Source organism: Megalobrama amblycephala, linkage group LG3 (genome assembly GCF_018812025.1).
Source record: "Megalobrama amblycephala isolate DHTTF-2021 linkage group LG3, ASM1881202v1, whole genome shotgun sequence".
Lineage (NCBI taxonomy): Eukaryota > Metazoa > Chordata > Actinopteri > Cypriniformes > Xenocyprididae > Megalobrama > Megalobrama amblycephala.
In genome coordinates this window covers 3,047,814-3,061,735 of record NC_063046.1, presented here as the reverse complement: position 1 = coordinate 3,061,735, position 13,922 = coordinate 3,047,814, and the positions used below count along the sequence as shown (strand labels likewise).

Here is a 13,922-nt window from a genome sequence, read left to right as displayed (position 1 = left end):
TCACCAAAGGAGAAAAATCACAATTTTTAAGCCACCATCGTGGAGATGAGTGTTTGCTTTAGTTGGGCTCTTGTCCCTTGCCTTATTAATATTAGAGTTTGTTTGGGCAGTTAACTGAGTCACAACAGCCAGACAAGTAAAGAGACATGATCAGGTGTTGGTTATGTTTTCACATAATTTGACCTGAATCACTGAACTCATTTAGAGCCCAATCTCTGAGTTAGATTTACATTATTGATTACAGCAGCACTGTGTTTCTACAGCACAAGATCAGCTTTATCAATATGATTCAAATGATTTCAGAAAAGGTGTGTTGAACAAAAAAAAGTTTTTTTTTTAGGCACACACAGACATCAAGAATCATCCTGTGAATCTCAACAGTGGTGACCATCAAAAAGCATGTTGCAGTGCATTCTGGGAGCAACCAATCAAAATTCATCCATGGCTCCCATCATGCATTGCTGCATGAATAAATTATGAGCTTAATTGTCTTAGTAATTTCCTTTATTCTCATATTTTATTTTGTTCTGTTTATGTGACTTTTTAGTAGCTTGTTTTCTAATGTTCAGAGTTGATCTGTTGATCAGAATATGTTGCTTGTCACCGTCCTTGAGATTCACAGGCTGATTCTTGATGTCTGTGTGTGCCTAAGAGAAAGATTTTTTTTTTGCTTTGTGAAATCCTTCAGATTATATTGATAAAGCTGATCTTGTGCTGTAGAATCACAGTGCTGCTGTAATCAATAACGTAAATCTAACTCAGAGATTGGGCTCTAAATGAGTTCAGTGATTCAGGTCTAATAATGATCATTTCTCTTTACTTGTCTGGCTGTTATGACTCAGTTAACTGCCCAAACAAACTCTAATATTAATAAGGCAAGGGTCAAGAGCCCAACTAAAGCAAACACTCATCTACACGATGGTGGCTTAAAAATTGTGATTTTTCTCCTTTGGTGATTCTGCTTGTTCGTCTATATCGGATGTCCAGAAGACGTCCAAAAAAGACGTCATAAAAACTTTCATTCTGGCCCCTCAGTGGACGTCTTTTCAACCTGAGACAAGACCTCAAAAAGACGTCTTCTGGACGTAATTTGCTCAGTGGGTATATACACATTTCACCGATGGACGCCCAATAAATATGCAAATTAATATTTTTTTAACATTTCTCTCCAAGACTAAATTTGTATTTTTAAATGCTAAAACTGGACATTTAGATTTTTTTAAAACTTTTATTTGTATTATTTATGTATTTATGATTTTAATAAATAAAAACATTACTTTTTAATGTTTTATTAAAAACGTTTTATTAATAAAATATTTTTTCTTATTTTTAAATGCCAAAACTGAATATATTGAATACATATTTAGATATTATTTTTTACTTTTATTTGTATTTTACTAAACAAAAACTTTACTTTATAAAGTATTATTAAAACAGTATGTTATCAATAAAATAATCAAATAGGAAAAATAATTATATAAAATAATAATTTTAAATGAATATTTTTATTATTTGTAAGTTGTTTTGATTATAATATCCTTGAATAAAAGTTTTTTTCCCATCAGAAAAGATAAAACAACAAAAGACGGGAAACACTTCATGATTATTTTTATAAAAGTAAACATTTACATTTGTAATCATACATATACTGTGTGTTAAAACTAAGACATCTTTTCAAATATAACTATTTACAGTTTCATGCTTTCCTCCTGTGAAACACACACACACACTCACACACACACTCTCACACACACTCTCACACACACTCATTTGTAGAGGCTGAGCTCAGGACAGTGGTACAGACACATGTACGCGTCACACAGTAAGCGGCGGACGGGATCTCGGAGCGAGGCGGCGTCGAGTCGAGCGAACTCGTCCGCGGACAGACTCAGGTAACGGCCCACCTCGGGACACGCTCGCACCTGCGGCACGTTGAAGCCGTTCTCTCCTCCTGCACACACACACACACACACACACACACACACATGAAGGAAACAGAAAGAATATGAACATCACCGAACTCAAGCGAAGCGTTACCCTCTCTGTCGGCCATGCTGTCGAAGAAGAGCCAGTCCGTGGGTTCGGGGCCGTGTCTGACGAAGCTCACGTAGTGGCTGGTCTCGATGCAGGTGACGGCGAACAGATCCATGCGCTGCCGGGCCCCGTGAACCGGCCCTTCCCATGAGCCCCGCGGCACTCTGATCTGCGTCGGCTTGTGCGTCTGCCGCTTCTTGTGTGTGTGAACCTGTCGGAGACACACGTCATGTGAGCGGTGTGTGTGTAGCTGTCACATCACGTGTGTGTGTGTGTGTGTTTACCTGTGTGTTACAGGTGCTGCAGTACTGCTTTAACTGGCCGGGTGTGATGTCAACATCCTCGTAACACTGAAGACACTCCCACTGCGCCACCGACTGACAGATACTGCACTGACGCAGAGCTACACACAAATCAATTAATAGTAATGAAACATAATAAATTAATATATTTTTTAAAAAAATTCTTAAAACAATAAAAAAAATGAAACAAAATATTTCTAAATAAACATTTATACCATTATTTATCCAATTTATATACATTTATTATATAATAAATACATAACGAACAACAATCAAGAAATAAAGGTAATTGAAATAAAAATATTAAATAAACATTAAATAAAAATGTCAATAAAATGCTAAAATAAATAATAAAATATTAAATAAATATTAAATAAAAATATGACAATAAAATGATGAAATAAATAATAAAATATTAAATAAATATTGAATAAAAACACAACAAAATTATAAAATAAATATTAAATAAAAATATATAAAATTATAAAAAAAATAATGGGGAGAAAAATCAATGAATGAAAATGAATATTTAGATTTATAAAAAATATTTAAAAACTAACAAAAATATTGTATTTTTATATGAGTCAATGAATAGAATAATCAAAATATATAAATTATTATGAATAAATAATAAACAACTAAAATATTTTAAATAAATAATAACAAAAATAAAATAAATGGACTAAAATAAAAAAACAAAAACAAATGGTTTCATTATATAAATTCACTATAAAATAAATGCATAATATACTAAAGAATAACAATAAATAAATAAATGTAATTGAAATAAAAAATTAAACCCATGACAATAAAATGATAAAAATAAATATAATAAAATAAAATAAATGATAAATAATGAATATTAATAAATAAAAAATAAGGGGGGGATTAATGAATGAAAATGAATAACAAATAATGAATAAATAAACAAATAAAAACTAACAAAAATATTTTTATATGAGTCAATGAATAGAATATGAATGATTATGACTAAATAATAAACAAATAATTTTAAATAAAAATCAAAATGTTTTTATTATATAAATTTACTATAAAATAAATGCATAATATACTAAAGTATAACAATGAAGAAATAAAAATATTAAATAAAATTATAAAGTAAATAAAATAAATTTATTTAAATTAATTATTGAAATGGGGAAAAAATAATGGGGGAAAATAATCAATGAGTGAAAATGAATAGTAAAATAAACAAAAATATTTCATAACATATTATATATATATATATATATATATATACACACACACACACACACACACACGAGTGAACAGATGGACAAATGATTATGAATAAATAATAAACAAATAAAAAAAGTAAAATACTTTTAAATACATAAATCAATATACATTATAAAATGTATGAATGTATAAATATATACTAAAGAATATCAAATGAAGAAATAATACAAGTGAACTGAAATACAAATATTTATTAACTTTAAAAATATATATAATCATAAATAAAAATGAATAATGATGATTGATCACTTTATAAAGATAAATAACGAAGAGGCGCTCACCCTCGTCCAGCAGGTCAGTGACGTCGAGGGTCAGCGAGGGCAGAATGGCGTCAAACATCTTGAACTCTTTGCCGAATCTGGGCATGAGGAGCGGCAGACACGACGGAGCCTGAGGAAACAGAGACGCTCCAGAGATTCGCTCTCGACAGAGACAACAACACGTGTGAGGATGTGAACCTGTGCGTCACCTCTGTGAGCTTCAGCCCCGAGTGCATGAAGGACGACTCCAGCAGCGCCTGAACGCTCGCCACACGCTGCAGCGCCGCGGCCGGAGACGAGAGCGGGATCGGGGAGAGGGGCGGAGACGCGCACACGGACACCGGAGAGACGAGAGGAGACGCCGGAGACGCCGAGACAGAAGGAGGGAAGAGCTGATAGATGAAACACTCCTGCGGCTTCTGACTCACAGACCTGCACACACACACACACACACACACACACGAATCCACTATCATGATTGGTGTTTGGGAAATGCCCCGCCCCTTACCATAACCGCCAGTTTACTAACTCAACCAGGCCCCGCCCCTTTATTTTGAGCAGGAATTATTTAAATAGAGACACAGACAGACGGATGGGTGGATGGTCACCTGATCTTCAGAAGTGGTTCAACCCGGAGAAGCAGGAAAAGCTGGTTGAGGAATTCCTCCGGATCTGAACACACACACACACACACACACACACACACACACACACACACACACCAGCTGTTAAATGATTGAAGCTCACAGATGCTAGAGAACAGAAAAAGTAAGATAATTTCTCAGTATTATGTACAACAGAGCATCATTATTAATCTGTTCACTTCAATAAATGAACAAATTAAGATTACAGGACGATTTCAGACTGATTTAAAGTCAAATAATTATACTGTCAACACGTGTCACATGTATTAAATAAAGAAGCCACTAACAGTATATTGTTAATATTTAAAACTACATGGAAATGTCAATGTCTATATATGTGTGTGTGACAGAATATACAAGCATAAATACTTAAATTATATATTAAAAAATGATAAAACATTAATGAAATCATAAGCAGGTGAAATATGGTAAGAACTTCAAGATGAAATTACCTGATTTTTATAAATGTTTTCATAAATATCAGCACTGAACCCATAAAAGGGTAAATAGTTTTTCCACAAATTTATATCCAGTAGGTTCACATTTCTATTAATTGTGCAGTTAATTCTCATATTGTATATGTAATATTTTTCCTCTTCTCAAATTTGTCACTACCGAAACACAATCATAAATAATTTAATCAGAAGAGTTACATTGACCTCTTTACATCTACCTTTTAAATATATTTTTTGCTATTTTATTAAATAGTTTGCACAGGTAAATCAATAACGAGTACAATTTTAACAATATTTCAAGTGTAATTTATGAGATTTGTTGTATTTTGAATCCAATCTTTCTTTGTATTCATTTCTTTGGATTCATTAGTTTGAACCAAACACTATAATAACATCTTAGCTGATCATTCAATATACTTTATTTCTGACAAACATCCATGTGTCGGTCGTGATGCACAGTTTCAGTAGTGACAGTAATGTGTTGGTAGTGACCACATCACATGACACAATTTAACTCTCATACTAAAACATATTAAAACACTAATGATCTGCATAACTGTACTAAAATTGTGTTTATTTCCCCCAAATAAATGATTTTATGTTCATTTTTGTCACTACCAAAACAATAATGTCACTACCGGCACACGTGGTGAAGTTTCGGTAGAGACAATTTTCGACACTTTTGAGCCGCTCAAAGATGATAATCAGCACATGATTATCTATCTAACACAGTTCTGAACAGCTGAAAAAACTAAATTTTATGTAATAACACCCAAAAAAGTTTGCTTAATTTCAGAAAAAGGTGTTTGTTAGTGACGTTCCTTAAAGCTCCTCACAGATTTTCAGGCTTCTGAACACATTTAACTCAGAATGATGATCTATCTGCTGTGAAAGAGAGGCTGTGAGAGGAGGAACACAGGAATATCTCCTGAAGTGTGTTAAAATCAGTCTCAGACACTGTTTCGGTAATGACATGAACATGAGGGACACTTTTCTTTATATAAAGTTTCATGATATAAAAATGATACTGATATTTGAAATATTATTGTGGGATTCAATAGATAATAGAAGGATCTTAGTAAACATCTAAAATGTGAATGCTTTTTAAATGTGTTTTTGGTTGTGGGAGTAGAATGGCCCATATACGTTTTTTTATTCGTATATCGATGTTCTTCTCTCGGTCTATATGAAGCTCATTGAATCATTCTGCTGTTATCACTGTAAAGCTGCTTTGAAACAGTCTGTTTTGTATAAAGCACTGTATAAATAAAGGTGACGACTCTGATCTGAGAACAGCAGGTTTACAGGAGACTGATAGTGATCAGATCAAACGGCTCATTTACGATCAGCTCTGATGCATTTCAAAGTGAAAATCTTAAAGCAGATGTGGGACGTGTTCTTTTCCTCATGCTCTCCATCACACACACCTTTCTCCTCGTTGGTAAATCCAGAATCTGCCGTCTCTGCTTTCAGAAGTTTGCGTAAAGCCATGGTTTTACTGGCGCACACGTAGCCGTACCTGCAGAAAACACACATTCACAGTTTTTCATCCATCTGATTTATTTTAAATTCAGATATACAGGTTTACACACATGTGGTAGGACTCTCACCTGCGTAGAGGATTGACGATCTCACAGCGCAGCAGATCCTGAGCGCTTTTACTGTTGGCGGGTCCCGTGGGCCAGAACAAGAGCCAATCAAATGAGCTGCAGCACGAGAACATGCTGAGAACACACCAGAGCATTAGACACACACAACCTGAAACTAGCAGCTATTTAACATTATTGTGCATTTTGCTGATGACCTTTGGTGCCACTCCGTCAAGCTGTTTTTGAAGGTGGTGCTTCAACACCGAATCGCTAACATGTTTTAGCCAGTGGAGGTGTGTGTACCTGAAGAGAGACGCGTCCAGGTAGCAGGAGTTCAGGTGACCCTGAATGCCCTTCTTGAAGCCCTCGTAGGTCAGCCGGGCGTCCAGACCCGACACAGGAGGAGTGTTCTCCTCCACACGCTCACTGCTCCAGTTCGCAAACGCTGAGACACACACTCACTGTTAGACCGCTGGTCACACTCGCTCACACACACACACACACACACACACACACACACACTCGCTCACACACACACACTACTGCAGGCTACAAAACTGCTCTGATATCAATGTGCAATACGTATATATTAAAAAATAATCTTCTTTTGATTAAATTGCTGAATTAAGACCTTACATGTATTTTGCTGCAATATTTTTTGTAAGTCGCTTTGGATAAAAGCATCTGCTAAATGAATAAATGTAAATTTAATAATGTGCATTATTATATATTTTGCCATTTTATGTATTATTATGCATTATTTATAAATATACTAAGGCATATTTACCTTAAATTGCTAAATAAGGACATCATTACAGAATTTAAGACATTACTGATGTAATATTTTTGCTGTAATAATGTGCATTAATATATATTTTGCAAATGCATGCATTATCATGGATTATGCAAAAACATTAAAGCATATTTTTTAATTAAATTGCTAACTGAGGACCTTAAGAATGTAAGATATCATTGCTGTAATATTTTTGCGGTAATAGTATGCATTGTTATTATATATTTTGCCATTTTATGTATTATTATGCATTTCGTATAAATATATTAAGGCATACTTTTCTTTTAATTAAATAGGTAAATAAGGACATTACAGAATTTAAGACATTGTTGCAATATTTTTTGCAGTAATAATATGCAATATTATATATTTTGGAATTTTAGGCATAATTATGCATAAATATTAGGGCATTTTAAATTAAATTTCTTAATGAGGACCTTAAAGAATTATTGCTGCAGTATTTTTAAGTTGCTTTGGATAAAAACATCTTTTAAATGAATAAATGCAATAATATGCATTATTATATGTTTTGTAATTATATGCATTATTTTAATGGGTTATGCATAAATATTATCACTTTATTAAATTTAATTGCCAAATGAAGACCTTATAGAATTTAAGACATTATTGCTGTAATTTTTTTGTAAGTTGCTTTAAATAAAATAGTCTGCTAAATGAATAAATGTAATTATGTGCATTATTATAAATTTTGTCATTTTATGTATTATACATTATGGATAAATATATTAAGGCATAATTTTCTTTTAATTAAATTGCTGAAAAAGGACATTACAGAATTTAAGACATTATTGCAATATTTTTTGCAGTATATATTTTGGAATTTTCATGTATTATTATGGATATTCCATAAATATTAAAGCATTTTTAAAATTAAATTGCTTACTGAGGACCTTAAATAATTATTGCTGCAATATTTTTTGTGAGTTGCTTTGGATAAAATAAAATAAATGTTATAATATGCATTATTATATGTTTTGCAATTTTATGCATGATTATAGATTCTGCATAATTTTTTTTAAAAAGAATTTAAGACATTATTCCTGCAATATTTTTTTTTAGCAATAATATGAAATATTATATATTTTGCAATTGTATGCATTCTTATGCTTTATAGTATATATAATATATTGAGCATTTCTATATTACTGCATTATAATAATAAATAAATATATATAATAATCTATATTTTAAAGCGGTTTTGATACAGTGTCCATCGTGTTGAGCGCCATATAAATCAGATCAGCTCCACGAACATGAACGCACCTATAGAGTTGCAGCGATCGACCTGGTTAATGGGCAGTTCAGGCTCAGGAAACCTGGAGTCGCGTCTGCAGTTCCTCAGTTTGACGAACAGCCCTTTGTTGGCAGGACAGCGGAAGTGACGCTCACCGAGGTAACTGCCATCCGTGGCGGCGGACAACTCCTGATCCTGTTTTCAACATAAACCACGTTAAATATATTTATTAATAACAATAATTCTTATTTATATTGCATACTATTAAATTATTATTATAGATATATTTCTTTTTTGTTAAATTAAATTAGTTGTTTGTGTACCAGCTCAATTCCAGCGACCGGCTCCGAGACGCCACCGATCTGTCCAATCCAGCGAATCACTCCAAAAAGGGGCGGGTCATTGACTTCCACCATGGACCCCACCTCTAACCACCTGCCAAACTCCGCCTTCTGCTCTGCGATTGGTGGAGAGGGGAGGTTGTGGAATCCGTTTGAAGAGCGCGAGTGGTCAGTGAGTGGGGATGTGGGCGGGGCCTGAGGCTTGGTGGGCAGGACGGCGGGAGGTTGCAGAGCAGGTTTGGCCGTGGTGAGCGGAGGAGGTTTCAGAGCGGCTTTAGGGACGGAGGAGGACGGAGGCTGGAGGGCTTTTTTCGCCGTCACTAGCATGGCCGCTTGGATGAGGGGTCGGTCTGAGGGCGTCTGCGCCGGCTCTCTGCTGTGGGTGGGCGACGGAGGCTGAAGGGCGGTTTTATTGGGCAACGCCGGCAGTTTAGGAAGCGGTTTGGGATTGGTTACTGCCAGAGGAGACCGTTCAGATCTACTTTCTGTGAAACAAAAACATAAAAAAATATATATAGATTATATAAGATATTCTAGCCTTTGGTTTTAACAGGAATAATTCGTCCAAAATGAAACTCATTTACTTCTGCTCACCAAGACTATGTTTATTTGATCAAAAATACAGTAAAACAGTGAAATATTTTTATAATTTAAAACAGCTGTTTTCTATGTGAATATACAGTGAAATGTGTGATGTTACCTGGGGTTACTTTGGAAAGAGGAAGTAAAGCCCCAAACTCAGGCGATGGGATGGAGCACAGTTTGGTGCCTTTATAACATCCATCCCATGTTCCCACTGCTTGATCCTAAACACACAAACCACACACAGTAAGAAACACTGACACCTTTCAATGATCGTTACATTTAACTTGACGAACGCTCACCAGTAAAACTCCCACACAAACTGCGGAGGAGGACCGATTGGGCAAGGGCCCGCAGAACTGCACGGTTCCCCGATGGATGGACTCGTCCAGTGTGAAACAGACTCTCTGTCCGACAGCGAGCGGCGGCGGAGAGCAGAGGACCGCGGACTCTGCCGCGCGGGACAGGATGTTCACCGGACTGACGCCGTTGTTTGGTGTCTGGTTGGACTGGTGCGGATGGCGATCGTGGTCGCCGGAACTGCCGCCTCGTGACGATCGAGGGAGCGAGAGCTCACTGACCGGGAGGAAGAGGCCGCAAGCTTCTGGACACGTGAACAACTGATGCCCTTTGTAGTTGCCATTAGATTTGCCGCGGCCTGCTGCCCATCCCTGAGAGAAACCACAGAACACACCCATCAGACAGAGAGAACCCGAAAAATTGATTTAATACTAATTAATATAAAGCATATTTCATTATATATATATATATATATACACACGGTCAAACCAAAATTTATTCAGACATCTTGAACATTTCAATCATTAATATAGTTTATTCACTATAGTTTAAAAAAATGGTAATAATATATGACAAGATATAAGATATAATTCCGGGGTAACCGCTGCATTTCTGCTGTTCCATCAGCGCCCTCTGCTGTCAGAGAGTGAACACGCACTTTCATTCAGCGCGTCTCCTTCACTCATTCAGCCATGTGCTTCTCATTGTGCTTGTTTACATCTGAGCGCGTGTCCCTTTGACGCAGAATACATTTTGGGTTTAATTTTCATTTTATAAAAATATATGTCATTATACTGATTTTTATAAATAAATATTTTCATATATTTTAGTAAATATCTGTATAATTCATTATATATATATATATATATATATATATATATATATATATATATATATAAATATACAATTGTTTATATATAATTACATTTAATTTTAAAAATGTAATTGTTATGAACAATACGAATTTATGAATCATTATACATATTTAATTTATTTATTATATTATTAATAAAAAATATAAATTAACATTTTATTATAATTCATTATTTCCTTTGCTTATTTTTTTTGCTTGTTTTCAACATAAACTACACTAAATGTGTTTATTATTAAATATATTATTATTATTATTATTATTAACAATAAGCATCATTATAAATATTATAATTTTAATAATTATTATACATTATTATTTGACTTTTTATAAAGCATTATAAATATATAAATTCTGAGTTTAATACTCATATAATAAAACTAAATATTTCATTACAGATTTTTAAAAATAAAAATATTTTATTAGAGGAAGAGATATGTCAAATACATTTAATATTTTAGTACATATCTATATAATTCATCATAAACAAACAATTATTTATGTATAATTAAATTTAAAATGAACAATACAAATTTTAATATATATATATATATATATATATATATATATATATATATATATACACACACACATTTAATTTATATATTATATATTTTATAAAAGATTATCACTGTATTATAATTTTAACTATTATTATTATTATGCATTATTATGAATTAATTTTTCCATTACATTAATTTATTTATAAATTGAACTTTACTTTACTTTACACTTGCTTAAGACAAGGAAGAAAGAAAAAATCAAAAATTGCCAACGGGGTGAGATGAATAAACACATATCTTTTTATATTCTCTATATAACACACTTATATATTCTAATCTTAATACCTCACAATTTTTCTCAAGTAAATGTATCCTGTTTTTATTGTTTTATTATATATATATATATATATATATAATTATTTTTTGCAGTGTACTGTTCACTTGTGAACTCAGACTTGCCTTCAGCTGAACCCCGAAATAAACAGCAGAGCTTCCTCTGGTCAAGGGGCCGCGGAAACGAAGCTCCGCCTCAGCGAGCTCTGATTGGCTGCGGTTCCAGAAGACCCGCACCTCTGAGCCCAGCGCCAGAGCAGCAAACCTCTGCAGGATCTGCGGCCGGGACAGCAGCTTCACACGGACGTCCAGGTCAGGGACGGGCTCCAGCAGACCAGCCAAATCCGAGGGGACTTCACTGAGCACCTGCCGGTCCACCTTCACCACGGATCCATTATCAATCACCTGTACAAACGTCATGTCACTTTAAAGCTGCCATAGAATTGAAAATAGAATTTATCTTGGCATAGTTGAATAACAAGAGTTCAGTACATGGAAATGACATACAGTGAGTCTCAAACTCCATTGTTTCCTCCTTCTTATATAAATCTCATTTGTTTAAAAGACCTCCGTAAAACAGGCGAATCTCAACATAACACCGACTGTTACGTAACAGTCGGGATCATTAATATGTACGCCCCCAATATTTGCATATGCCAGCCCATGTTCAAAGCATTACACAAGGGCAGCCAGTATTAACGTCTGGATCTGTGCACAGCTGAATCATCAGACTAGGTAAGCAAGCAAGAACAACAGCGAAAAATGGTTGAACCTGTCTTTCTAAATGTTTCGTTAGCATCTTGCTAATGTACTGTTAAATGTGGTTAAAGTTACCATCGTTTATTACTGTATTCACGGAGACAAGACTGTCATTATTTTCATTTTTAAACACTTATATACACACTGTATAATTCATAAACATAACTTCATTCTTTATAAATCTCTCCAACAGTGTGTAATGTTAGCTTTAGCCACGGAGCACTATCAAACTAATTCAGAATCAAATGTAAACATCCAAATAAATACAATACTCACATAATCTGATGTATGCATGCAGCATGCATGACGAACACTTTGTAAAGATCCATTTTGAGGGTTATATTAGCTGTGTGAACTTTGTTTATGCACTGTATTATAGAGTCGCGAGCTCCGGGGGCGGGGAGCTCGAGCATTTAAAGGGGAAGCACGCTGAATCGGCGCATTTATAATGATGCCCCAAAATAGGCAGTTAAAAAATTGAATAATAAAAAATCTAAGGGGTATTTTGAGCTGAAACTTCACAGACACATTCAGGGGACACCTTAGACTTATATTACATCTTGTGAAAAAGGGCTCTAGGGCACCTTTAAGAACTTCCTCCACAGAAAAAAACAGGTTCTGAGGTCTGTGCTGATCCATGACAACAAAAACACGTGACCGTGACACAAAAGAACACCACAGAATGATGTTCAGGCGATAATGGCAGATAAACAGTGTGTTTGTGGTCACTTCTCTACGGAAGCTCATTTCTGCCATCACATTTCTGACTTTTTTCTTTCAACTCTTAGTTTTAATATTTGTTTTAATATATATGTATATATAAATAAATAATTGCTACTTTTTTCTCACAATTTCAATTTTATTTCAACAATTTTAACAGTTAATTCAGACTTTTTTTCTCAGAATAGTGAGATATAAAGTGTTCTGTGGCGGAAACAGTTCTCTCACCTTCACCCACAGGTAGTCTCCTCTCCCAGCCCGGTGTCCTCCTCCCTCCTGCTCCACACAGAGCTGCCCCCGCTGCAGCCGAATGGTTCCTTCCAGGTGGTCCTGCACCTTATAGTCGGACGCGAACATGTACATTTTGGGGTGTCGTCGCCTCCTACCGTGATGCGCGTCGCCGGACATGGTGATGTGAACACCTCAGGACCTGCGCGTGCACGAAACACGAACAGCGAGTAATAAATAACATTTAAATCACTTCCATTAAAGAACACGATCGAGGAGAAAACTTAATCAAATAGTAGCAGCCGACCATAAAAACAAAGTTTGAGTCGAATCGCTTTTATTTTGTACTGAAAAACTACGTGGAAAGTGAACCAAAAACATTTCCTCCTGTTTGATTTGTTGATTTGTTCGGTTAAAATATCGTTTTAATTTTATACATGTTAAAATGGACAATAAACGCTAACTTACCGACAAAGTCATCACCTCGATTTAAAGTGCGACACTTTATCGCTCCGAAAACACAATAATGCCTCACTTTCACCAAAGCAGGAAGCGAGATGACGGACGGCTGAGTGGACCAATCAGATTGAAGAAACGTTTGGGCGGCCAGCGAACGCTGTTAACGGCGGGTGGGCGGGGCTTCGGTTCTGAGGGAAATTCCACTGTTGCGGTTCGTGTTTTGGTTAAGAAATT

At 34.9% G+C, this 13,922-nt stretch overlaps 1 protein-coding gene across 1 annotated transcript; it reads right to left on the bottom strand.

The window, feature by feature from the left end:
* Positions 1 to 1,591: 1,591 nt before the first annotated feature.
* si:cabz01101003.1 (ubiquitin carboxyl-terminal hydrolase CYLD) lies at positions 1,592 to 13,844 on the bottom strand. Its single transcript, XM_048183522.1, has 16 exons — positions 13,698 to 13,844; positions 13,230 to 13,431; positions 11,649 to 11,927; positions 9,818 to 10,186; positions 9,634 to 9,739; positions 8,916 to 9,418; positions 8,622 to 8,787; positions 6,848 to 6,989; positions 6,566 to 6,679; positions 6,383 to 6,474; positions 4,465 to 4,528; positions 4,066 to 4,288; positions 3,878 to 3,986; positions 2,319 to 2,437; positions 2,038 to 2,245; positions 1,592 to 1,951 (listed from the first exon to the last, which is right to left on the bottom strand). Exons 2-16 carry the CDS (start codon positions 13,407 to 13,409, stop codon positions 1,767 to 1,769), a joined length of 2,859 nt encoding a protein of 952 aa, XP_048039479.1. The 5' UTR covers positions 13,410 to 13,431; positions 13,698 to 13,844; the 3' UTR covers positions 1,592 to 1,766.
* Positions 13,845 to 13,922: the final 78 nt, after the last annotated feature.

Excerpts from the sequence above, each read along its gene's own strand:
- si:cabz01101003.1 (XM_048183522.1), bottom strand. The coding sequence starts at position 13,409 with ATGTCCGGCGACGCGCATCACGGTAGGAGGCGACGACACCCCAAAATG. Across the intron at positions 6,990-8,621 it reads CGATCGCTGCAACTCTATAG|CGTTTGCGAACTGGAGCAGT; the intron begins GTGCGTTCATGT and ends TGTGTGTCTCAG. Across the intron at positions 2,246-2,318 it reads GCAGCACCTGTAACACACAG|GTTCACACACACAAGAAGCG; the intron begins GTAAACACACAC and ends TGTCTCCGACAG.